Source organism: Dryobates pubescens, chromosome 10, assembly GCF_014839835.1.
Source record: "Dryobates pubescens isolate bDryPub1 chromosome 10, bDryPub1.pri, whole genome shotgun sequence".
In the NCBI taxonomy this organism is placed as follows: Eukaryota; Metazoa; Chordata; class Aves; order Piciformes; family Picidae; genus Dryobates; species Dryobates pubescens.
In genome coordinates this window covers 17,432,556-17,455,562 of record NC_071621.1, presented here as the reverse complement: position 1 = coordinate 17,455,562, position 23,007 = coordinate 17,432,556, and the positions used below count along the sequence as shown (strand labels likewise).

Sequence of the window (23,007 nt, the reverse complement as noted above, 5' to 3'; positions counted from 1 at the left end):
GTCTCCTGGCCACCTCCTCCTGGTGACCAGAAGCACTTTGGGGTCTCCTGGCCACCTCCTCATGGTGTCCAGAAGCACTTTGGGGTCTCTTGGCCACCTCCTCCTGGTGTCCAGAAGCACTTTGGGGTCTCCTGGTGACCTCCTCCTGATGTCCAGAAGCACTTTGGGGTCTCCTGGCCACCTCCTCATGGTGTCCAGAAGCACTTTGGGGTCTCTTGGCCACCTCCTCCTGGTGACCAGAAGCACTTTGAGGTCTCCTGCTCACCTCTCTGTGTTATAAGGTAGACCTTAAGGCTCCTCATGGTGTCCAGAAGCACTTTGGGGTCTCCTGGCCACCTCCTCCTGGTGACCAGAAGCACTTTGGGGTCTCCTGGCCACCAGCCTCCTGGTGTCCAGAAGCACTTTGGGGTCTCCTGGTCACCTCTCTGTGTTATGAGGTAGACCTTAAGGCTCCTCATGGTGACCAGAAGCACCTTGGGGTCTCCTGGTCACCTCCTTCTGATGACAGAAGGAGTTTGGGGTCACTTGGCCACCTCCTCCTGATGACCTGAAGCACTTTTTGGCCTCTTGGCCACCACCTGCTGCTGTCCAGAAGCCCTTTCTGGCCAGCTGGCCACGGAGGAGGAGGAGATGCTGAGAGCACAAAGCAGCCTGGCAGGAAGGGGGTGGTGGGGAGGGGGTGGTGGAAGCTGCTCTGCTGCTTAAATGTTCTCTGGAGACTCTTCTCCATCTCATCTTGAAGAGCTGCCTTGGAGCCTTTCCTGCTGCAGGAGACAGTGGAGATATATCTCCAGAGCTTCTCCAGTGGCAAATGAGCCTCCTGCAGCATAAAACATCAGAGGAGACAACTCAACTCCTGATGAATATTCAGCCTGAGGGTGGAGATGGAGCTCCAGGGCTTGGTTCCCACCATGTCCTTCCCCCCTCCCTCCCTCCCACCCCCCCATGAGGCTCTTGGAGGATTTATGGAAGCAGAAGGCTGGGGAATGAATCAGGAGGAGCTGGGCCAGGCTGGGCTGAGGCTTGGGGATGCCATTTGCATAGGCTGGGGACACCACCAGGAGCTCTCAGCCCTGCCTTGAATTGTTTCTCTGAGGCCTTCTCCTCCTCTTCAAGGCACCACAGGAAAAGAAAGGAAGGAGGTTTCTTGCCTGCTTTGCTTCCCTGCTTGGTGCTGGAAGATGGACCTCAGAGGGGCTTGGAGAGCTTGGGGACAGCTCAGGGAGGGGCTCCAAGGTTCACAGGAGGAGGCAGCAGGAGGTGGGGGGCACAGCACCCAAGGGGCAGTCCCAGCTCCTCCAAACTGGCACAGCCCAGCCTGCTGGAGGTGGTGGGAAGGGAGCTCTGGAGCGCCCCCAGGCCAGCTGGGCACCCCCAGCAGCTTGCCCAGGGGCACCATGGCACCAGGGGGGTTGGGAGCTCTCCACAGCCTCTCTGGGCAGCCTGCTCCAGGCCTCTCCAGCAGCCTCACCCCAAACAAGTTGCTCCTGCTGGCACCTCCTGGCTGCCCCTTGGCCTGGCCCTGGGCACCACTCAGCAGATGCCAGCCCCAGAAGTGCTCCCCCAGGGTTTCTCCACCTTCCTGGAGCAGCAAATGGTCCCAGAAGCTGGGGCTGGATCCTGCTCTGAAGCCTCTCCCAGGGAATGACCCTGGCAGGAGGCACCAAAAGCACCAAGGATAAAAGGCTCCAATTCTGAGGCATTTCTGGGGCCAAGGGGCAGCTGCCAGCAGCCCTGAGACCATGGATGGAGCAGGAACCTCCCCAGGGAGCAGCTCAGGGGGGCAGACCCTGCTGGTGTCCCCCTGGCCCTGAGGACACCACCAGGCTCAGAGGGAAGCTTTTGCCACCTTGTGTCCTCCTCCACTTCCTGGCACTTGAGTTCTGCCTCCCTTCTGCTTCTGCCTTGCTCAGGAGGAGATCTGGGCTGGCAGGACACTGCCAGGAGGAGCTTGAGGGCTGGGGCAGGGCCAGAGCAGGGCAGGGAAGCTGGGGAGGGGTCTGGGGAAGGAGGAGAAGGCTGTGGAGAAGTTGTGAGGAGGAGCTCTAAGGTCTCCCTCATAACACAGAGAGGTGACCAGGAGACCCCAAAGTGCTTCTGGTCACCAGGAGGAGGTGACCAGGAGACCCCAAAGTGCTTCTGGACATCAGGAGGAGGTGACCAGGAGACCCCAAATTGGTGCCCCTTGAGCTGTGGGCTCCCCAGTGCCCAGCCCAGGGGCACCATCCCTGCCCTGCTCCTGCTGCCCACACCATTGCTGCTGCTGCTGCCCTCCTTGCCCACCTGGGCACCCCCTGGCTCCTCTCCAGCCTCTGCCACCAAGCCTTTCCCCCCAGGCACTTCCCAGCCCCCAGCCTGGAGCCTTCCTGGGCTGGCTGTGCCCCTTGAGGGGTGCCCAGGCCTGTGGCAGGCCGCCCCGGGCAGCGGTGGGGTGCCAAGGCTGGAGGGGTGGCCAGGCCGTGGTGCTGAGGGCCGGGGGGGGGGGCGGTGCTGGGGCCCTGGCTGGGCTCCCTGGGCTCCAGGCTGCCTCCCAAGCTGTTCCCCTGGCCCAGTGCCACCTTTGCCTCCCCAGTTCCTGGAGGAGCAGCGCAGGAGGGAGCTGGAGGAGCGCCGGCGGTTCCCCCTGGAGCAGCGGCTGAAGGAGCACATCGTGGGCCAGGAGAGCGCCATCGCCACCGTGGGGGCAGGTAGGGACCCCTCAGCCCCACCCCCCTGCCCTGCCAGGCCTGCTGCCCCTGCAGGGAGCCCTTGGGCCCCCCAGCAACCGTCCTCAGAGCTCCAGCAGCTCCCCAGGGGGTGGGGAGGCGGCGGGGCACCAAGGAGCTCCTGGCTGGGAGAGAGGGCATCTGGGAGAGGGCATCAGGGAGAGGTCCTTTGGGAGAGGGCATCAGGGAGAGGACCTTTGAGAGAGGACATCTGGGAGAGGGCCTTTGGGAGAGGGCATCAGGGAGAGGTCCTTTGGGAGAGGGCATCTGGGAGAGGACATCTGAGAGAGGACATCAGGGAGAGGACCTTTGGGAGAGGGCATCTGAGAGAGGACCTTTGGGAGAGGGCATCAGGGAGAGGACCTTTGGGAGAGGGCATCTGGGAGAGGACCTTTGGGAGAGGGCATCAGGGAGAGGACCTTTGGGAGGGGGCATCTGAGAGAGGTCCTTTGGGAGAGGGCATCAGGGAGAGGTCCTTTGGGAGAGGGCATCAGGGAGAGGTCCTTTGGGAGAGGGCATCAGGGAGAGGACCTTTGGGAGAGGGCATCTGAGAGAGGTCCTTTGGGAGAGGGCATCAGGGAGAGGTCCTTTGGGAGAGGGCATCAGGGAGAGGTCCTTTGGGAGAGGGCATCTGGGAGAGGACCTTTGGGAGAGGGCATCTGAGAGAGGACCTTTGGGAGAGGGCATCAGGGAGAGGGCATCAGGGAGAGGACCTCTGAGAGAGGATCTTTGGGAGGTTAAGAGGAGATTTGGAAGACCTGGGACCTAGGGATTTTTCTTCCTCTTCCTCCTCCTCCTCCTCCTCCTCTTCCTCCTCCTCCTCCTCTTCCTCTTCCTCCTCCTCCTCCTCTTCCTCCTCCTCCTCCTCCTCCTCCTCTTCCTCCTCCTCCTCCTCTTCCTCCTCCTCCTCCTCCTCTTCCTCCTCCTCCTCCTCCTCCTCTTCCTCCTCCTCCTCCTCTTCCTCCTCCTCCTCCTCTTCCTCCTCCTCCTCCTCTTCCTCCTCCTCCTCCTCTTCCTCCTCCTCCTCCTCTTCCTCCTCCTCCTCCTCTTCCTCCTCCTCCTCCTCCTCCTCCATCCCCCTTTTTTGCTGCTTTCTCCCAGGGAAGGGAATTCCAAGCCCTGGGAGTTTGGGTTTGGGGTTTTGTTGTTTTCTTTTCCCCCTTCCAAGCTTTTCCTCTCCTTTTGGTGGCCTTCATCACCTTCCTGCTCTGCTGCTTTGTTGCCCAGGAGGCTTTGTCCACGCTCCAGGGCCCAGACCAGGGCTGATTTGTTTAATTTAGAGCCTTGGCCCTTAATTAAATAATTAGATTGGAGCCTTCCCTCCCTGCCCTGAGCCAAACAGGCTCCAGAGGAGCTCAGCAAAGGAGACAAAGCAGGAAACCTGCCCTTGGGGAGGGCTTGGCCAGGCTGGTGGCACAGGCTGAGAGCTAGGGGAGAGCAACCTCCTGGAGGTCAAGCAGGGCAAGGGCAGGGTCCTGCCCCTGGGCAGGGACAACCTCCTGCAGCAGCACAGCCCAGGGGGGAGCTGCTGGGGAGCAGCTGCCAGGAGAAGGAGCTGGGGGGCAAGGAGGTGCCCAGCAGCCAGCAAGGTGCTCTGAGGGGCAAGGAGGTGTGCTGGGGGGCATGGAGCAGAGTGTGGGCAGCAGCAGGGGCAGGGAGGTTCTGCTGCCCCTCTGCTCTGCCCTGGGGAGGCCACAGCTGCAGGGCTGGGGCCAGGGCTGGGCTGCCCAGGGCAGAGCCTGGGAAGTGCTGGGGAGAGTCCAGGGGAGGCTGGGGAGAGGCTGAGGGTCAGAGGAGGGCAACAAAGGTGGGGAAGGGTCTGGAGAAGTTGTGAGGAGCAGCTGAGGGCCCTGGGGGCTGCTGAGGCTGGAGCAGAGCAGCCCCAGAGGGGAGCTGAGCAATGCTCAGCAAGAGCTCAAGGAGCTGTGGGGGGCAAGAGCCTGGGGCTGGCATCTGCTGAGTGGTGCCCAGGGCTCAAGGGGCAGCAAGGGGCAGCCAGGAGGTGCCAGCAGGAGCAACTTGTCTGGGGTGAGGCTGCTGGAGAGGCCTGGAGCAGGCTGCCCAGAGAGGCTGTGGAGAGCTTCCAACCCCCCCTGGTGCCATGGTGCCCCTGGGCAAGCTGCTGGGGGTGCCCCTGGCCTGGGTGGGCTCCAGGGGTCCCTGCCCAACATCACCAGGCTGAGGTTCTGAGACTTGCTCAGAGCTGAGGTTGGTCCTGGAGCTGTGTCCCTCCCAGGGCTGCAGAGAGGCCTCCACCTCTGCTGGCTGCTGTCACCTCCCAGCCCTCACCCAGTGCCTGGAGGAGCTCCACAGGTCTCACTCAGCCCCACCACAACCTGCTGGTCATCAACCACTGCTCCCAGTCTGCCCCCACCAGCACCTCCCTGAGGCTCCACTCCTCCAGCCCTTCCTCCATGAAGGTCTTCAACAAGCCCAGAGCCAACCCTGAGCCCTGAGCCCTTTAGGGGACCACCACAAGCTCCATGCTGATGGAGCCTTCACCCCTCTGTGGTACCATGAAGCAGGGGGGGGGGCTGGAGAAGCTCCAGCTTGAGCTGATTGGATTCCTGAGGCCCCACAAATGGGTGGAAAACAATTTGGGGGCCATCAGAGGAGCTGCTGAGTGCTGGGGGCTGGATTGGGGCCACCCAAGGACCTCTTGGAGCTCTTCCAGGTGGAGCAAGCCACTGCAGGTGGCTCTGAGGGAGAAGGTCCAGGCAGCAGCAGCAACCTCATGGCTTGCACCTTGGGGCCTGAATGTCCTCAGGAGCTTGGAAGCCAAGCAAGGTGGCCTCCATCTGGTGCCTGCTGGAGGTCTGCCCTCAGCCTTGGCTCCAGCAGCCAGGAGAAGGCTTCCTGAGGGGTGTGGAGTGGAGGTCTTGGGTGGCAGTCAGCCAAGAGTGGCCAACAGGACCTCCTGGGTGGCTCTCAGTGAAAGGCTTCCTCCTGCTGGAGGTTCGAGCTTGGAGATCCTCCACCAGCTGTGACTGCAAGGCCTGGAGGTGTGGTGGCCCCTGGGCATGTGGTGGCCACTCTCTGGTGGCAACCTGCAGGAGGTGTCAGGTTTGCCAGGCCTGAGGAGGAGCTGGGACTCAGAGCCTGGGCCAACCCCTGGCCTTGCTCAGAGCTTCTCCTGCACATCCTGACCCACCAGGGAGCCACCTGGGGTGGACTCAGGGCCTGGGACAGCCCCTGGCCTTGCTCAGAGCTTCTCCTGCACCTCCATGCCCCCCAGGCAGCCACCTCCATGCCCCCTAGGCAGCCACCTCCTCTGCTCAGCCTCCTCCTGCAGTGGTGATGTTGCTCCAGGAGCAGCTGGAGGACAGGAGACTCCCAGGGCTGGGGTGATGGAGATGGACAGCAGGCCCTCAGCCTGGCCCAAGGCCCAAGCTCATTAAGCCTTGGCAGGAGCCAGGACTAATTAGAGTGCTGAAGGCACCAGGGGATGCTTCTGGGTGATGTCAGCCAGCCCAGGCCTCGAGGAGCTCCAGCTCCAGGTCCTGCAGACCTCCCAGGCCCTGCTCCTGCTGAGCTGCCTGGGCCTGACCTTGGGCTTTGGGGTGCACATGGCCATTTGTGGTTGTGTCTGAGTGTCCTGGGCTTGGCTGGGCTTGGAGGCACCTTCCAAGGCCATGGAGTCGTGGAATGGGTTGGGTTGGGGGCAACCTTCCAGTGGCAGCCAGTGCCAGCCCTGCAGCCAGCAGGGACAGCCCCAAGCAGAGCTCAGAGCCCCAGACCAACCTGCCCTGGGCTGCTGCCAGCCAGGGGGCAGCTCCCAGCTCCCTGGGGGACCTCAATCAGGGTCTGACCACATTCTTCACAGAACCTCAGCATGGTGGGAAGGGACCTCTGGAGCCCCCCCAGGCCAGGGGCACCCCCAGCAGCTTGCCCAGGGGCACCATGGCACCAGGGGGGGTTGGAAGCTCTCCACAGCCTCTCTGGGCAGCCTGCTCCAGGCCTCTCCAGCAGCCTCACCCCAAACAAGTTGCTCCTGCTGGCACCTCCTGGATGCCCCTTGGTGCCCCTGAGCACCCCTCAGCAGATGCCAGCACCAGGCTCTTGCCCCCCAGCCCTGCAGCTGTGGCCTCCCCAGGGCAGAGCAGAGGGGCAGCAGAACCTCCCTGCCCCTGCTGCTGCCCACACTCTGCTCCATGCCCCCCAGGGCACCTTTGGCCTCCCCCCAGGGCACCTTGCTGGCTGCTGGGCAGCTCCTTTTGCCCCCTTCCAGCACCCCCAGCTCCTTTGGGGCAGGACCCTCCACCAGTACTCCCAGTTCCTCCAGCAGCTCCTGGTCTCCCTTTAACTGGGAACCCCAAAGTGACCTCCTGGGGGCATCCACAGGACTGTGAGCAGCAGCAGAAGCTCAAGGGAGGTTCTGCTCCCCCTCTGCTCTGCCCTGGGAGACCACAGCTGCAGTGCTGGGATGGATTTGAGGGGGGAGGGCAGGAAGAGGATGGGGCTGGAACCTTCTGAGTGGTGCCCAGGGCCAGGGCATCCATCCCCCCCCAACCCAAACCCTCCTGAGACCCTTCCAGCACCTCCTCTCTCTTCCCCAAACCACCACCCAAACCTCTCCCAACCTCAGAGAGATCAAGCTGGACAAGCAGAGCTTTCCTTCTGCTCCTTTCCAGCACTCCACCTACAGCATCCATCTATCCCTCCCTCCATCTCTATCTATCCCTCCCTCCATCTCTATCTATCCCTCCCTCCATCTCTATCTATCCCTCCCTCCATCCTTCCCTCCATCCATCCCTCCATCCCTCTCTCCCTCCATCTCTATCAATCCATCCATCCATCCCTCCATCTATTCATCCCTCCATCCTTCCATCCTCCATCTCTATCCATCCATCCCTCCATCCTCCATCTCTACCCATCCATCCCTCCATCCATTCATCCCTCCTTCCATCTATCCCTCCCTCCATCCTTCCATCCCTCCTTTCATCTGTCTATCCCTCCCTCCCTCCTTCCATCCCTCCCTCCTTCCATCCCTCCCTCCTTCCATCCCTCCCTCCTTCCATCCCTCCCTCCTTCCATCCCTCCATCCCTCCCTCCTTCCATCCCTCCATCCCTCCCTCCTTCATCCCTCCCTCCCTCCATCTGTCCATCCCTCCCTGCCTCCCTCCATCCATCCTTGTCATCTCCTCCTCCTCCTCCTCCAGCTGTCTCCTTGACAACGCCGAGTGCTGGAGCAGTTGTTTCCCCCCTCCTGGCTGCTGTGCTGCTGGGCAGCTCTCCAGATCCATCCTAACCTGATTAGCTGTCTCCAGGGCCTGGGCTGCCTAATCAGGTTAGGTAGCACTAATGGTGCTGAGGGCCTGGGGTGGGCAGGGAGCAGCAGAACACAGTTGTATACTTAGTGATAATTAGCCTTGCTCTGCTGGCATTGATTTATCCTCCTCCTCCTGCTCCTGCTCCTCTTCCACCTCCTCCTCTGCCACCACCACCTCCTTTTCCTCTTCTGCCACCACCCCCTCCTCCTCTTCCTCCACCACCACTTCCTCCTCTTCCTCTTCCACCACCTCCTCTTGCTCCTCTTCCACCAACTCCTCCCCTTCCACCACCACCACCTCCTCCTGCTCCTCTTCCACCTCCTCCTGCTCCTCTTCCACCACCACCTCCTCTTGCTCCTCTTCCACCTCCTCCCCTTCCACCACCACCACCTCCTCCTGCTCCTCTTCCACCTCCCCTTCCACCACCACCTCCTCCTGCTCCTCTTCCACCTCCTCCTGCTCCTCTTCCACCTCCTCCTGCTCCTCTTCCACCTCCTCCTGCTCCTCTTCCACCACCACCTCCTCCTGCTCCTCTTCCACCTCCTCCTGCTCCTCTTCCACCACCACCTCCTCTTGCTCCTCTTCCACCTCCTCCCCTTCCACCACCACCACCTCCTCCTGCTCCTCTTCCACCTCCTCTTCCACCACCACCTCCTCCTGCTCCTCTTCCACCTCCTCCTGCTCCTCTTCCACCACCACCTCCTCCTGCTCCTCTTCCACCTCCTCTTAAACCACCACCTCCTCCTGCTCCTCTTCCACCTCCTCCTGCTCCTCTTCCACCTCCTCCTGCTCCTCTTCCACCTCCTCTTTCACCTTCTCCTCCTCCTCTTCCACCTTCTCCTCCTTGTCATCCTTCTCCCCTCCTCATTCTCTGTTTTGTTTTCTCCTCCTCCCAACACAGCCATTCGGAGGAAGGAGAATGGGTGGTATGATGAAGAGCACCCTCTGGTCTTCCTCTTCTTGGGATCATCAGGAATAGGTAAAGAGTTGGGGTGGGGTGGGATGGAGAAGCTCACAAAGCTTGGGTTGCTCCTCACAAGGGTTCAGCACCACCCCCCCCAGCAGCTTCCTGTGACAGAAACCAGTTCCAGTGTTGCACTCCCAGTTGGTCACCCAGTTCATGACCCATAGCATGGCAGGATGAAGACCACCCTCTGGTCTTCCCCTTCTTGGCCCACAGTTGGTTTGGGGTGGGATGGAGAAGCTCACAAAGCTTGGGTTGCTCCTCACAAGGGTTCAGCACCACCACCCCCAGCAGCTTCCTGTGACAGAAACCAGTTCCAGTGTTGCCCTCCCAGTTGGTCACCCAGTTCATGACCCATAGCATGGCAGGATGAAGACCACCCTCTGGTCTTCCTCTTCTTGGCATCATCAGGAACAGGCCCTACAGATGTTTTGGGGTGGGATGGAGAAGCTCCCAGAGGTTGGGTTGCTCCTTACAATGGTTCAGCACCCACCCCACAGCACTTTCATGGTTTGAAAGCCACTTCCAATGTTGTCCTCTCAACTGGTGACCCAGTTGTGGTCTTCCTCTGGTGACCCAGTTCATGACCCATAGCAAGGCAGGATGAAGACCACCCTCTGGTCTTCCCCTTCTTGGCATCATCAGGAACAGCTGGGCTGTGGTGGGATGAAGAACTCCCAGAGGTTGGGTTGCTCCTCACAAGGCTTCAACCAACCCAAATGCTCATGGAATAGGTTGGGTTGGGTTGGAAGGGTCCTTAGAGCTCATCTAGACCAGGGCCAGGGCCACCTTCCACTGGAGCAGGTTGCTCAAGGCTTTGACCTTGGCCAAGCTGGACCTTGGCCAGCCTGGGCCTGGGGCAGCTGCCAGGGTGCCACCAACTCCTCATCTCCAGAGCTTCTGTCCACAGCCAAGCCCACAGCCCACAGCTTCTTCTACCACCAAAGCTCTGCAGGTTGGTGGAGCTGCTGGTGGGAGCTGCTGGTGGAGCTGGTGGGATCTGCTGGTGGAGCTGGTGGGATCTGGTGGGTGAACAGGTGGGATCTACTGGTTGAACAGGTGGGACCCGCTGGTTGAACTGGTGGGATATGCTGGTGGAGCTGGTGGGATCTACTGGTGGGATCTGTTGGTTGAGCTGGTGGGACCTACTGGTTGAATGGGTGGGATGTGCTGGTGGAGCTGGTGGGATCTACTGGTTGAACAGCTGGGATCTACTGGTTGGACTGGAGGGATCTGCTGATTGAACAGGTGGCACCTGCTGGTCAACCAGTTGGGATCTACTGGTTGGACTGGAGGAATCTGCTGGTTGAACAGGTGGCATCTGCTGGTCAATCAGTGGGGATCTACTGGTTGTACTGGTGGGATCTGCTGGTTGAACAGGTGGCACCTGCTGGTCAACCAGTTGGGATCTACTGGCGGGATCTGCTGGTTGAACATGTGGCACCTGCTGGTGGAAGTGGTGGGATCTGCTGGTGGGATCAGCTGGTGGAACAGGTGGCTCCTGCTGGTGGAAGTGGTTGGATCCACTGGTTGACCAGGTGGCACCTCCTGGTGGAACTGGTGGGATCCACCGGTGGGATCTGCTGGTGGAAATGGTGGGATCTGCTGGAACTGGTGGGATCTGCTGGTTGAACAGGTGGCACCTGCTGGTGGAACTGGTGGGATCCACTGGTGGGATCTGCTGGTTGAACAGGTGGCACCTGCTGGTGGAACTGGCAGGATCCACCAGTGGGATCTGCTGGTGGGATCCACTGGTGGGATCTGCTGGTTGAACAGGTGGCACCTGCTGGTGGAACTGGTGGGATCCGCTGGTGGGATCTGCTGGTTGAACAGGTGGCACCTGCTGGTGGAAGTGGTGGGATCCGCTGGTGGGATCTGGTGGTTGAACAGGTGGCACCTGCTGGTGGAAGTGGTGGGATCCACTGGTGGGATCTGCTGGTTGAACAGGTGGCACCTGCTGGTGGAACTGGTGGGATCCACTGGTGGGATCTGCTGGTTGAACAGGTGGCACCTGCTGGTGGAAGTGGTGGGATCTGCTGGTGGGATCTGCTGGTGGAACAGGTGGCACCTGCTGGTGGAAGTGGTGGGATCCACTGGTGGGATCCACTGGTGGGATCTGCTGGTGGAACAGGTGGCACCTGCTGCTGGAACTGGCAGGATCCACCAGTGGGATCTGCTGGTGGGATCCACTGGTGGGATCTGCTGGTGGAACAGGTGGCACCTGCTGGTGGAAGCGGTGGGATCCACTGGTGGGATCTGCTGGTGGAACAGGTGGCACCTGCTGGTGGAACTGGTGGGATCCACCAGTAGGATCTGCTGGTTGAACAGGTGGCACCTGCTGGTGGAAGCAGTGGGATCCACTGGTGGGATCTGCTGGTGGAACAGATGGCACCTGCTGGTGGAACTGGTGGGATCTGGTGGTGGAACTGGTGGGATCCACTGGGGGATCTGCTGGGGGGCACAGATGGCACCTGCTGGTGGGATCTGTTGGGATCTGGTGGTGGGATGTGCGAGGACCTCTCTTTCCCGCAGGGAAGACAGAGCTGGCGAAGCAGACAGCCAAGTACCTGCACAAGGACGTCAAGAAGGTGAGGCACAGCCGCTCCTGGGGCTCCCTCCCTGGCTGCCTTCACAAGGTCTCCCCTCAGCCTCCTCTGCTGCAGCCTCAACCCCCCCAGCTCCCTCAGCTGCTCCTCACAACTTCTCCACAGCCTTCTCCTCCTTCCCCAGACCCCTCCCCAGCTTCCTTGCCCTGCTCTGGCCCTGCCCCAGCCCTCAAGCTCCTCCTGGCAGGGAGGGCCCAACCCTGCCCCCAGGCTTGCAGCTGTGGGCTCCCCAGTGCCCAGCCCAGGGGCACAATCCCTGCCCTGCTCCTGCTGCCCACCCCAGCCCCAGCTCAGCCCTCCTTGGGCTCCATGCCCAGCAGTGAGCAGCAGCTGGAGGGATGCTGCTCCTCATCCTCCTCTTCCTCCAAGCATTTGGGGGTGGCCCAGGCTGCTCTTGCTGCTGGCTGTCCTGAGGAGCCACAGAGCTCAGCTTTGTTGTGCTGCCAACTGCCTGGGGCTGGGGGAAGCTTCCAGGTGAGGCCAAGCGTGGAGAGCATTGATGAGGAGCTCCTGAAGCCTTCATCCTCTTGCAGGGTTTCATCAGGCTGGACATGTCTGAGTTCCAGGAGAGGCATGAGGTGAGCAGGAGACCTTCTGAAGGGGCACAGAAGGCTTGGAGGAGGCCTTGAAGGTGATGGACATCAACCATGGCCCCAGCACTGCCCCAGCACCACCACCCCATGGCACCTCAGCTCCCTCCAGCCATGGGGACTCCACCACTGCCCTGGGCAGCCTGCCACAGGCCTGGGCACCCCTCAAGGGGCACCAATTGCTCCTCAGGGCCAAGATCAACCTCCCCTGCCACAACCTGAGGCCATCTCCTCTTGTCCTGTCCCTTGTTCCTTGGGAGAAGAGTCCAAGCAGCAGAGTCAGACTGGGTTGGGTTGAGGGCACCTTCCAAGGCCATGGAGTCATGGAATGGGTTGGGGGCAACCTTCCAGTGGCAGCCAGTGCCAGCCCTGCAGCCAGCAGGGACAGCCCCAAGCAGAGCTCAGAGCCCCAAACCAACCTGCCCTGGGGGAGCTCCCAGCTCCCTGGGGGACCTCAATCAGGGTCTGACCACATTCTTCACAGCACCTCAGCATGGTGGGAAGGGACCTCTGGAGCCCCCCCAGGCCAGGGGCACCCCCAGCAGCTTGCCCAGGGGCACCATGGCACCAGGGGGGGTTGGAAGCTCTCCACAACCTCTCTGGGCAGCCTGCTCCAGGCCTCTCCTGCTGGCACCTCCCGCCTGCCCCTTGCTGCCCCTGGGCACCCCTCAGCAGATGCCAGCCCCAGCCTCTTGCCCCCCAGCCCTGCAGCTGTGGCCTCCCCAGGGCAGAGCAGAGGGGCAGCAGAACCTCCCTGCCCCTGCTGCTGCCCACACTCTGCTCCATGCCCCCCAGGGCACCTTTGGCCTCCCCCCAGTGCACCTTGCTGGCTGCTGGGCAGCTCCTTGTGCCCACCCCCAGCTCCTTCTCCTGGCAGCAGCTCCTTTGGGGCTGTGCTGCCGCAGGAGGCTGTCCCTGCCCGGGGGCAGTGCCCTGCCCTGCTGCTGCTCCCCCCCCAGGTGGCCAAGTTCATTGGCTCCCCCCCGGGCTACGTGGGGCACGAGGAGGGCGGGCAGCTGACCAAGAGGCTGAGGCAGTGTCCCAACGCCGTGGTGCTCTTCGACGAGGTGGACAAGGCTCACCCCGACGTCCTGACCATCATGCTGCAGCTCTTCGACGAGGTGAGGCCCCCTCGGGCCGGGGCTGGATCGCAGGCACCGCCCAGGAGGGGGCGGGGAGCTGCCCGAAGGGAGAGCGGCGGCCGGGGAGGGGCCTGGGAGGGCATGGAGTGCTGCAGGATGTGACCCAACCGCGACGCGGCTGCCTGCCTCCCTCCCTGCCTGCCTCCCTCCCTGCCTGCCTCCCTCCCTGCCTGCCTCCCTCCCTTCCCTCCCTCCCTACTTCCTTCCCTCCCTTCTTCCCTCCCTCCCTCCTTCCTCCCTCCCCTCCCTCCCCTCCCTCCCCTTCCCTCCCCTTCCCTCCCCTTCCCTCCCCTTCCCTCCCCTCCCTCCCCTCCCTCCCCTCCCTCCCCTCCCTCCCCTCCCTCCCCTCCCTCCCTTTCCCTCCCTTTCCCTCCCTTTCCCTCCCTTTCCCTCCCTTTCCCTCCCTTTCCCTCCCTTTCCCTCCCTTTCCCTCCCTTTCCCTCCCTTTCCCTCCCCTTCCCTCCCCTTCCCTCCCCTTCCCTCCCCTTCCCTCCCCTTCCCTCCCCTTCCCTCCCCTTCCCTCCCCTTCCCTCCCCTTCCCTCCCCTTCCCTCCCCTTCCCTCCCCTTCCCTTCCCTCCCCTTCCCTTCCCTCCCCTCCCCTTCCCTCCCCTTCCCTTCCCTTCCCTTCCCTTCCCTCCCCTTCCCTCCCCTTCCCTCCCCTCCTCCCCTCCCTCCCCTTCCCTCCCCTTCCCTCCCCTTCCCTCCCCTTCCCTCCCCTCCCTCCCCTCCCTCCCCTCCCTCCCCTCCCTCCCTTTCCCTCCCTTTCCCTCCCTTTCCCTCCCTTTCCCTCCCTTTCCCTCCCTTTCCCTCCCTTTCCCTCCCTTTCCCTCCCTTTCCCTCCCCTTCCCTCCCCTTCCCTCCCTTTCCCTCCCCTTCCCTCCCCTTCCCTCCCCTTCCCTCCCCTTCCCTCCCCTTCCCTCCCCTTCCCTCCCCTTCCCTCCCCTTCCCTTCCCTCCCCTTCCCTTCCCTCCCCTCCCCTTCCCTTCCCTTCCCTTCCCTTCCCTCCCTCCCCTCCCTCCCCTCCCTCCCCTCCCTCCCCTCCCTCCCCTCCCTCCCCTCCCTCCCCTCCCTCCCCTCCCTCCCTTTCCCTCCCTTTCCCTCCCTTTCCCTCCCTTTCCCTCCCTTTCCCTCCCTTTCCCTCCCTTTCCCTCCCTTTCCCTCCCTTTCCCTCCCTTTCCCTCCCCTTCCCTCCCCTTCCCTCCCCTTCCCTCCCCTCCCTTCCCTTCCCTCCCCTCCCCTTCCCTCCCCTCCCCTTCCCTCCCCTCCCCTTCCCTTCCCTTCCCTTCCCTCCCCTTCCCTTCCCTTCCCTTCCCTTCCCTTCCCTTCCCTCCCCTTCCCTCCCCTTCCCTCCCCTTCCCTCCCCTTCCCTCCCCTTCCCTCCCCTTCCCTCCCCTTCCCTCCCTTTCCCTCCCCTTCCCTCCCCTTCCCTCCCCTTCCCTCCCCTCCCCTTCCCTTCCCTCCCCTCCCCTTCCCTCCCCTCCCCTTCCCTCCCCTCCCCTTCCCTTCCCTTCCCTTCCCTTCCCTTCCCTTCCCTTCCCTTCCCTCCCTTCCCTTCCCTTCCCTTCCCTTCCCTTCCCTTCCCTTCCCTTCCCTTCCCTTCCCTTCCCTTCCCTTCCCTTCCCTTCCCTTCCCTTCCCTTCCCTTCCCTTCCCTTCCCTTCCCTCCCTTCCCTCCTCCCTTCCTTCCCTCCCACCTTGATGGTCCAAGCCCCCAGCCCACTCCTCCTGGCTGGTGTCTCCCAGGGCTTCCCCCCAGCTTGCCTTGCCTGCCCCAAGCCCCCCTGCAGCTCCTCCCTTGGAGCCCTTCTCCACCCCTGCAGGCATCTCAGCTGCCTCCAGCGCCCCCTGCCCCAAACGCCCTGCAGGCGGCCGAGTGTGAGCAATGTCCTCCCGCCTGGCCCACGGGCTGTGGGACCTCCTGCCACTGGTGGGCTGCCCCTCGTGTCCCTGCAGGGCAGGCTGACAGATGGCAAGGGCAAAACCATCGACTGCAAGGATGCCATCTTCATCATGACCTCCAACGTGGGCAGCGAGGAGATCGCCCAGCACGCCCTGCAGCTGCGCCAGGAGGCCCTGGAGCTCAGCCAGAAGAGGATGGCAGAGAACCTGGGTACTGCCCCAGGGGCCTCAGGGCCCTCCCAACCTCCCCTGCCTTCCCTGGGCACCACCACAGCCTGCTGGGAAACCACCACAGCTGCTGCTTCTGTGGAGGCTGCTCCTCCCCCTTTGGAGGCTGCTCCTCCCCCTTTGGAGGCTGCTCCTCCCCCTTGGGAGGCTGCTCCTCCCCCTTGGGAGGCTGCTCCTCCCCCTTGGGAGGCTGCTTCTCCAACAGCTGCTGGACCTTCTGCTCAGGGAGGTCAGGATGAGGGTGGAGGAGCTAAGATGACCTTGACCTTCTCCTCCCCCTCCCTCTCCCTCTCCTCCCCCTCCCTCTCCCTCTCCTCCCCCTCCCTCTCCCTCTCCTCCCCCTCCCTCTCCCTCTCCTCCCCCTCCCCCTCCCTCTCCCTCTCCCTCTCCTCCCTCTCCCTCTCCCTCTCCTCCCCCTCCCTCTCCCTCTCCTCCTCCTCCCTCTCCCTCTCCTCCTCCTCCCTCTCCCTCTCCTCCTCCTCCCTCTCCCTCTCCTCCTCCTCCCTCTCCCTCTCCTCCTCCTCCCTCTCCCTCTCCTCCTCCTCCCTCTCCCTCTCCTCCTCCTCCTCCTGAGGATTCCAAGGTGGAGGGTCGCAGGAGGTCTCCAGGAGCTGGGCAGGCAGGAGGTCCCCTGTCCCATCCCTGCTCTGTGCTCTGTCTTGCAGAGGATGTCCACACGAGTGAGCAGATCACCATCTCCAAGCAGTTCAAGGAGAAGGTCATCAGGCCCATCCTGAAGGTATGGTTGATGTCCTCCCATCAGCTCTGGGCACTCTTGGGTGGTCCTCAGCCCATCATGGTCCCCCCTCCAGCTGGGAGAGGAGGGCCATGGAATGGTTTGGGTTGGGAAGGTGCTGGGGGGCTGTCGGGAGGGGCTGGGGTGAGGTTGGGAGGGGCTGGGGGGGGTTGGGAAGGGGCTGGGGGGGGGGGTCGGGAGGGGCTGGGAGGGGGTTGGGAAGGTACTGGGGGGGGTTGGGAGGGGCTGGGGTGGGCTGGGGAGGGGCTGTGGGGGGCTGTGGGGAGTTGTCTTCTCCCCTGGGGGGGTTGCCATGCACTCAGCTGCTGCCTGGAGAGCCTGAGCACAGCCAGCCTGCAGCTCCTTGAAGCTGTCTGTGGAGTCCTTGAGGGCCTCCAGGAGAGGCTCAGGGGCTTGACCTCCTGAGAGGAGGCTCAGGGCTTGACCTCAGGGGATGAGGCTCAGGGGTTGACCTCAGGGGATGAGGCTCAGGGCTTGACCTCCTGAGAGGAGGCTCAGGGGCTTGACCTCCTGAGAGGAGGCTCAGGGGCTTGACCTCCTGAGAGGAGGCTCAGGGGCTTGACCTCCTGAGAGGAGGCTCAGGGCTTGACCTCCTGAGAGGAGGCTCAAGGGCTTGACCTCAGGGGATGAGGCTCAGGCTGGGGGAGCTGGAGGGGGGCTGCTGGAAGGGCTTGGAGCAGCAGAAGGAGCCGGAGCTGGAGCACTTCACTTCTGCTCCTTCCTCCTCTGAGCCCAGAGGCCCTCCTGGTGAGCCCAGGGGGTGGCCACCATGGATCCCCAGCCCCATTCCAGCTGGGATGAGCTGCTGGAGCCGCGAGGGGTGGGACGGGAGGCATCCCGGAGGAGCCTTGCCCTGGGGTCACCACCTGCATGTCCTCCTTGACCTTCCCCTTGGTGCCCCCCAGGCCCACTTCAGGAGAGATGAGTTCCTGGGCAGGATCAATGAGGTGGTCTACTTCCTGCCCTTCTGCCACTCGGAGCTCCTCCAGCTGGTCAACAAGGAGCTCAGCTTCTGGGCCAAGAAGGTAAGGACCCAGCCCTGGCTTCAGAGCAGGCAGCTCAGGAAGGAAAGCCCTGCCCAGAGCTTCATCCCCCTCAGGGGGACTTCTGGGGCAGAGTCTTCCATGATCACCATCAAGGAAGGCTACTGAGGAGCTCAGGAACCTCCTGAGATGCTTCCACCCCTCCTCAGGAGCTCAGGAACCTCCTGAGATGCTTCCACCCCTCCTCAGGAGCTCAGGAACCTCCTGAGATGCTTCCACCCCTCCTCAGGAGCTCAGGAACCTCCTGAGATGCTTCCACCCCTCCTCAGGAGCTCAGGAACCTCCTGAGATGCTTCCACCCCTACTTCTGAGATGCCTGGAGGGGGGTGACCAAGCATTAGGAGACCTCTTCCTTTGTTGCAGTTGGCTTTGGTGGAGCCATTTCTTGGTGGAGCTTGTGAGGTCTTGAAGGCCTCACTGAGCCTTCCTCCTCTTCCTCACCCAACAGGCCAAGGCCAGGCACAACATCACTCTGCTGTGGGACAGAGAGGTCATGGACGTCTTGGCTGATGGCTACAACCTGCACTATGGGGCAAGGTCCATCAAACATGAGGTAGAACCTGCAGGGGGCGTGGGATGGCTTGGGTTGGGTTGGGTTGGAGGCACCTTCCAAGGTCGTGGAGTCATGGAATGTGTTGGGTTGGGAAGACCTTCAAAGGTTGTAGAGTCGTGGGATGGGTTGGGTTGGGAAGACCTTCAAAGGTTGTAGAGTCGTGGGATGGGTTGGGTTGGGAAGACCTTCAAAGGTCATGGAGTCATGGGTTGGGTTGGGTTGGGTTGGGTTGGGTTGGGTTGGGTTGGGTTGGGTTGGGTTGGGTTGGGAAGACCTTCAAAGGTCATGGAGTCATGGAATGGGTTGGGTTGGGTTGGGTTGGGTTGGGTTGGGTTGGGTTGGGTTGGGAAGACCTTCAAAGGTCATGGAGTCATGGAATGGGTTGAGTTGGGTTGGGTTGGGTTGGGTTGGGTTGGGAAGACCTTCAAAGGTCATGGAGTCATGGAATGGGTTGGGTTGGGTTGGGTTGGGTTGGGTTGGGTTGGGAAGACCTTCAAAGGTCATGGAGTCATGGAATGGGTTGAGTTGGGTTGGGTTGGAAAGACCTTCAAAGGTCATGGAGTCATGGAATGGGTTGGGTTGGGAAGACCTTCAAAGGTCATGGAGTCATGGGATGGGTTGGGTTGGGTTGGGATGGGATGGAAAGACCTTCAAAGGTCATGGAGTCATGGAATGGGTTGAGTTGGGTTGGAATGGAAAGACCTTCAAAGGTCATGGAGTCATGGAATGGGTTGGATTGAGTTGGGTTGGGAAGACCTTCAAAGGTCATGGGGTTATGGAATGGGTTGGGTTGGGATGGGATGGAAAGACCTTCAAAGGTCAAGGAGTCATGGAATGGGTTGGGTTGGGAAGACCTTCAAAGGTCATGGGGTTGTGGAATGGAATGGGTTGGGTAGGGTTGGGATGGGATGGAAAGACCTTCAAAGGTCATGGAGTCATGGAATGGAATGGGTTGGGTTGGGTTGGGATGGGATGGAAAGACCTTCAAAGGTCAAGGAGTCATGGAATGGGTTGGGTTGAGTTGAGAAGAGGGAGGAGGATGTGGAGGAGAAAGAGGAGGAGCAGGAGGAGGAGAAGGAGGAAGAGGAGAAGAAGCAGGAGGAGAAGGATGAAGAGGAGGAGGAAGAGCCAGGGGGAGAAGGAGGAGAAGAAGGAGAAAGAGGAGAAGGAGAAGAAGGAGAAGGTGGAGGAGGAGGAAAAGGAAAGGAGAAGGAGGAAGGGAAGAAGGAGGAGGTGGTGAAGGAGGAAGAGGAGAAGGAGGTGGAACAGGAGAAGGGCGAAACAGAGGAAGAGGAGGAGGAGGAAAAGGAGAGGAGAGGAGGAGGAAGAGGATGTGGAGGAGGAGAAGGAGAAGGAGATGGTAGAGGAGTAGGAGGAGGAGGAGGTGGAGAAGGAGAAGGAGAAGGAGGGGGAGAGGGAGGAGGAGGCGTCTGGGGCCGTGCGCAGGCGCTGAGGGAGGGCCCGGCCGGTGCCGCCGCAGGTGGAGCGCCGTGTGGTGAACCAGCTGGCGGCTGCCTACGAGCAGGAGCTGCTGCCCAGGGGCTGCACCCTGAGGATCACGGTGGAGGCCTCGGACAAGCGGCTGCTGAAGGCCCCGGGGGGGGCTCCTGCAGAGGGCGAGCACAAGGCGCCCACCCTCAGGCTGGAGATCGTGGGGAAGGACAGCAAAGGCCGCAAGCTGGACATCCAGGCCCCCCTGAGCCCCCAGAACCTCAGCTGCTTCCTCTAGGACGCCCCTGGGGTGGCCACCCCGCCCTGGCCACAATAAAAAGCCTCCTGAGACCTGCTGGAGTCTGGGGGTCTGGGGGGGGACACAGGCAAGGGCCTGGAGCCAGGGGGTGGGCACAGCAGGGGGGCAGGTGGGACTGCAAGGGGAGATGGAGGGGGGCTGGGGGGACCAGGGGTGGAAGGTGGTGGGACAAGGGCTGGGGGTTGGGGAGAGCAGGGGTGGAGGTTGGGAGGGAGCAGGGGTGGAGGTTGGGAGGGAGCAGGGGGTGGAGGTTGGGAGGAGCAGGGGTGGAGGTTGGGAGGGAGCAGGGGGTGGAGGTTGGGAGGGAGCAGGGGTGGAGGTTGGGAGGAGCAGGGGTGGAGGTTGGGAGGAGCAGGGGTGGAGGTGGGGAGGGAGCAGGGGTGGAGGTTGGGAGGGAGCAGGGGTGGAGGTTGGGAGGGAGCAGGGGTGGAGGTTGTTGGTACAGGACTGGGATATGGAACCTTTGGACCTCCAAAGCCAAGAGGCCCTTTGAGTCTCTCTGGCAGTCAGGAGGCTCTGGAGGTGAGTCCTGGGTGGGAGAGGAGCCCTTGGGTCCATGGAGCTGTGATAGTGAAAGAGAGCTCCAAGGTGATGGAGGCCAAGCACAGCCCCAGCCCTGCCCCAGCACCACCAACCCCTCCAGCCATGGGCACTCCACCACTGCCCTGGGCAGCCTGCCACAGGCCTGGGCACCCCTCAAGGGGCACCAATTGCTCCTCAGGGCCAAGCTCAACCTCCCCTGCCACAACCTGAGGCCATCTCCTCTTGGCCCAGCCCTCAGGAGCAGCCCTTGAGCCCCAGCTGGCTGCAAGCTGCTCTCAGGGAGCTGCAGAGAGCCACAAGGTCTCCCCTCAGCCTCCTCTGCTGCAGCCTCAACCCCCCCAGCTCCCTCAGCTGCTCCTCACAACTTCTCCACAGCCTTCTCCTCCTTCCCCAGACCCCTCCCCAGCTTCCTTGCCCTGCTCTGGCCCTGCCCCAGCCCTCAATGCCCTCCTGGCACTGGGAGGGGGGAAGGATGCTCCTGGAGATCTGGGTACCCCCACCCCCAATAAGTGACCCTGGGGACAAGCTGGGCAGCTCCCCTCCCCATCAAGGAACAAGCTGGGGGTCCCACACCCCAGTAAGTGACCCCAGGGACAGTCTGGGTGCCCCCCACCCATTTCAAGGGTCAATCTGGGTGCCCCCCACCCCATCAAGGGACAATGTGGGTGCCCCCCACCCATTTCAAGGGACAATCTGGGTCCCACCCACCCCATCAAGGGCCAAGCTGGGTGCCCCCCACCCCATCAAGGGGCAGTCTAGGTGCCCCTCACCCATTTCCAGGGACAATCTGGGTGCCCCCCACACATTGCAAAGGTCAACCTGGGTGCCCCCACCCCAGGAAGCGACCCTGGGGGCAATCCGGGTGCCCCCCCACTCCCTCCCTTGCCCCCCCCCGAGGCCGTTCGGGGCCACAGGCAGAGGGCTTTGGTTTCCCCTCACTTCTTCCCCATCCCTTTCCCTCTCCTCCCGCCCTTCCTCCTCCTCCTCCCCCTCCTCCCGCCGCCCCCTCCCCTCCGCGGCGCCCCCGGCCGCGGGCAGGGCTGGCAGCAGCCGCAGCAGCTCCTTGCGTGGCAGCTCAGAGCCTTAATTAGTTTAGAGCCAAACTTAATTCAATTAACTTCTGGGGTGGTTTTTTTTCACAGCTCCGGCAGCCTGGCAGCCGCGGGGGGGGGGTGGGGGGTTTTTTTGGGGGGGGGGGGGGGGGGGTGCAGCTGAAGGGTTGAGGGGGCGAGGGGGGAGGGGGTCCACACTCCACCGCCGGTCTCCAGCTCCCCTGATCTAATTAAAGTCCTTTAGCAACCTGCCCGCCGCAGCCTCCAGCAGCTGGGCTGGGGGCAGGTGGGGGGTGGGGGGCGAGCAGCAAACAGCCCTCTCCGCGGCCCCCCCCCCCACCCCCCATCCCACTGCAACACCCCCCCTCCCCCGCCACCCCCCCCGCCCCAATCCATGGGGAGAGAGCAGCAAAATCTGCCCCCCCACCCCACCCCCCCGCCTCCCCCCAGGACCCCCTGCCCCAATCCAGGGGGAGCAAACAGCAATCCCCCCCCAAACCTCCCCCCAGGACCCCCTGCCCCAATCCAGGGGGAGCAAATAGCAACTCCCCCCCCCAAACCTCCCTCCAGGACCCCCTGCCCCAATCCACAGCCCCCTGCCCCAATCCAGGGGGAGCAAATAGCAACTCCCCCCCCAAACCTCCCCCCAGGACCCCCTGCCCCAATCCAGGGGGAGCAAATAGCAACTCCCCCCCCCCAAACCTCCCCCCAGGACCCCCTGCCCCAATCCAGGGGGAGCAAACAGCAATCCCCCCCCAAACCTCCCCCCCAGGACCCCCTGCCCCAATCCAGGGGGAGCAAACAGCAATCCCCCCCCAAACCTCCCCCCCAGGACCCCCTGCCCCAATCCAGGGGGAGCAAATAGCAACTCCCCCCCCCCAAACCTCCCCCCAGGACCCCCTGCCCCAATCCAGGGGGAGCAAATAGCAACTCCCCCCTCCCAAACCTCCCCCCAGGACCCCCTGCCCCAATCCAGGGGGAGCAAACAGCTACACTCCCCTCCAAACCTCCCTCCAGGACCCCCTGCCTCAATCCACAGCCCCCTGCCCCAGTCCATGGGGAGGTGGAGGTCGAGGGGGTTGGGGTGCAGGGTGAGCAGTTGGGGTTGGATAGGGCTGAGGCCGTGTGGAATTAGGGGAGGGGGGAGAAGGGGGGTGGAGAGATGGGGCAGGAGAGAGAGGAGATGGGGCAGAAGGTGGAGCAGGGCATGGAGTAGGACATGGAACAGGAGATGGAGAAATAGATGGGACAGGAGATGGAGCAGGACAGGGGACAGGAGATGGAGCAGGAGATGGAGAAATAGATGGGACAGGAGATGGAGCAGGACAGGGGACAGGAGATGGAGCAGGAGATGGAGAAATGGGACAGGAGATGGAGCAAGACGGCAGGAGATGGGACAGAAGGTGGAGCAGGAGATGGAGCAGGGCAGGGGACAGGAGATGGAGAAATAGAGGGGACAGGAGATGGAGCAGGGCAGGGGACAGGAGGTGGAGAAATAGATGGGACAGGAGATGGGACAGAAGGTGGAGCAGGAGATGGAGCAGGACAGGACAGGAGATGGAGAAATAGATGGGACAGGAGATGGAGCAGGAGATGGGACAGGAGATGGAGCAGGGCGGGGGACAGGAGATGGGACAGGAGATGGAGCAGCAGATGAAGCAGGTCAGGGGACAGGAGATGGATGGAGCAGGACAGGAGGTGGAGCAGGACAGGGGATAGGAGATGGAGCAGGTCCTGGGGCAAGCCCTGGAGCAGGCCAGCAGCCTCCATCCGTGCTCGAGAGCTGGGCTGAAGCCCCCCAGGGCAGAGCTGATCCCTCAGGACCAGGGGCAGGGTCTCTCCTTCACCCTCCCTCTCCATATCCCCCCAATCCTCCCAAGTCCCCCCAATAACCCCCCCCAGTAG

The 23,007-nt window shown here is 62.6% G+C and overlaps 1 protein-coding gene across 1 annotated transcript in view; it reads left to right on the top strand.

Annotated features, from left to right (window-relative positions):
- The window catches only part of CLPB (ClpB family mitochondrial disaggregase), a 55,585-nt gene extending 36,097 nt beyond the window's left edge, over positions 1-19,488 (top strand). The window contains exons 8-17 of the mRNA XM_054164862.1: positions 2,573-2,687; positions 8,877-8,954; positions 11,472-11,527; positions 12,079-12,123; positions 13,095-13,256; positions 15,231-15,387; positions 16,070-16,143; positions 17,067-17,186; positions 17,653-17,757; positions 19,283-19,488. Coding sequence (XP_054020837.1) covers positions 2,573-2,687; positions 8,877-8,954; positions 11,472-11,527; positions 12,079-12,123; positions 13,095-13,256; positions 15,231-15,387; positions 16,070-16,143; positions 17,067-17,186; positions 17,653-17,757; positions 19,283-19,486 — 1,116 coding nt within the window. The 3' untranslated portion in view covers positions 19,487-19,488. The remainder of the gene's footprint in view (positions 1-2,572; positions 2,688-8,876; positions 8,955-11,471; positions 11,528-12,078; positions 12,124-13,094; positions 13,257-15,230; positions 15,388-16,069; positions 16,144-17,066; positions 17,187-17,652; positions 17,758-19,282) is intronic.
- Positions 19,489-23,007: the final 3,519 nt, after the last annotated feature.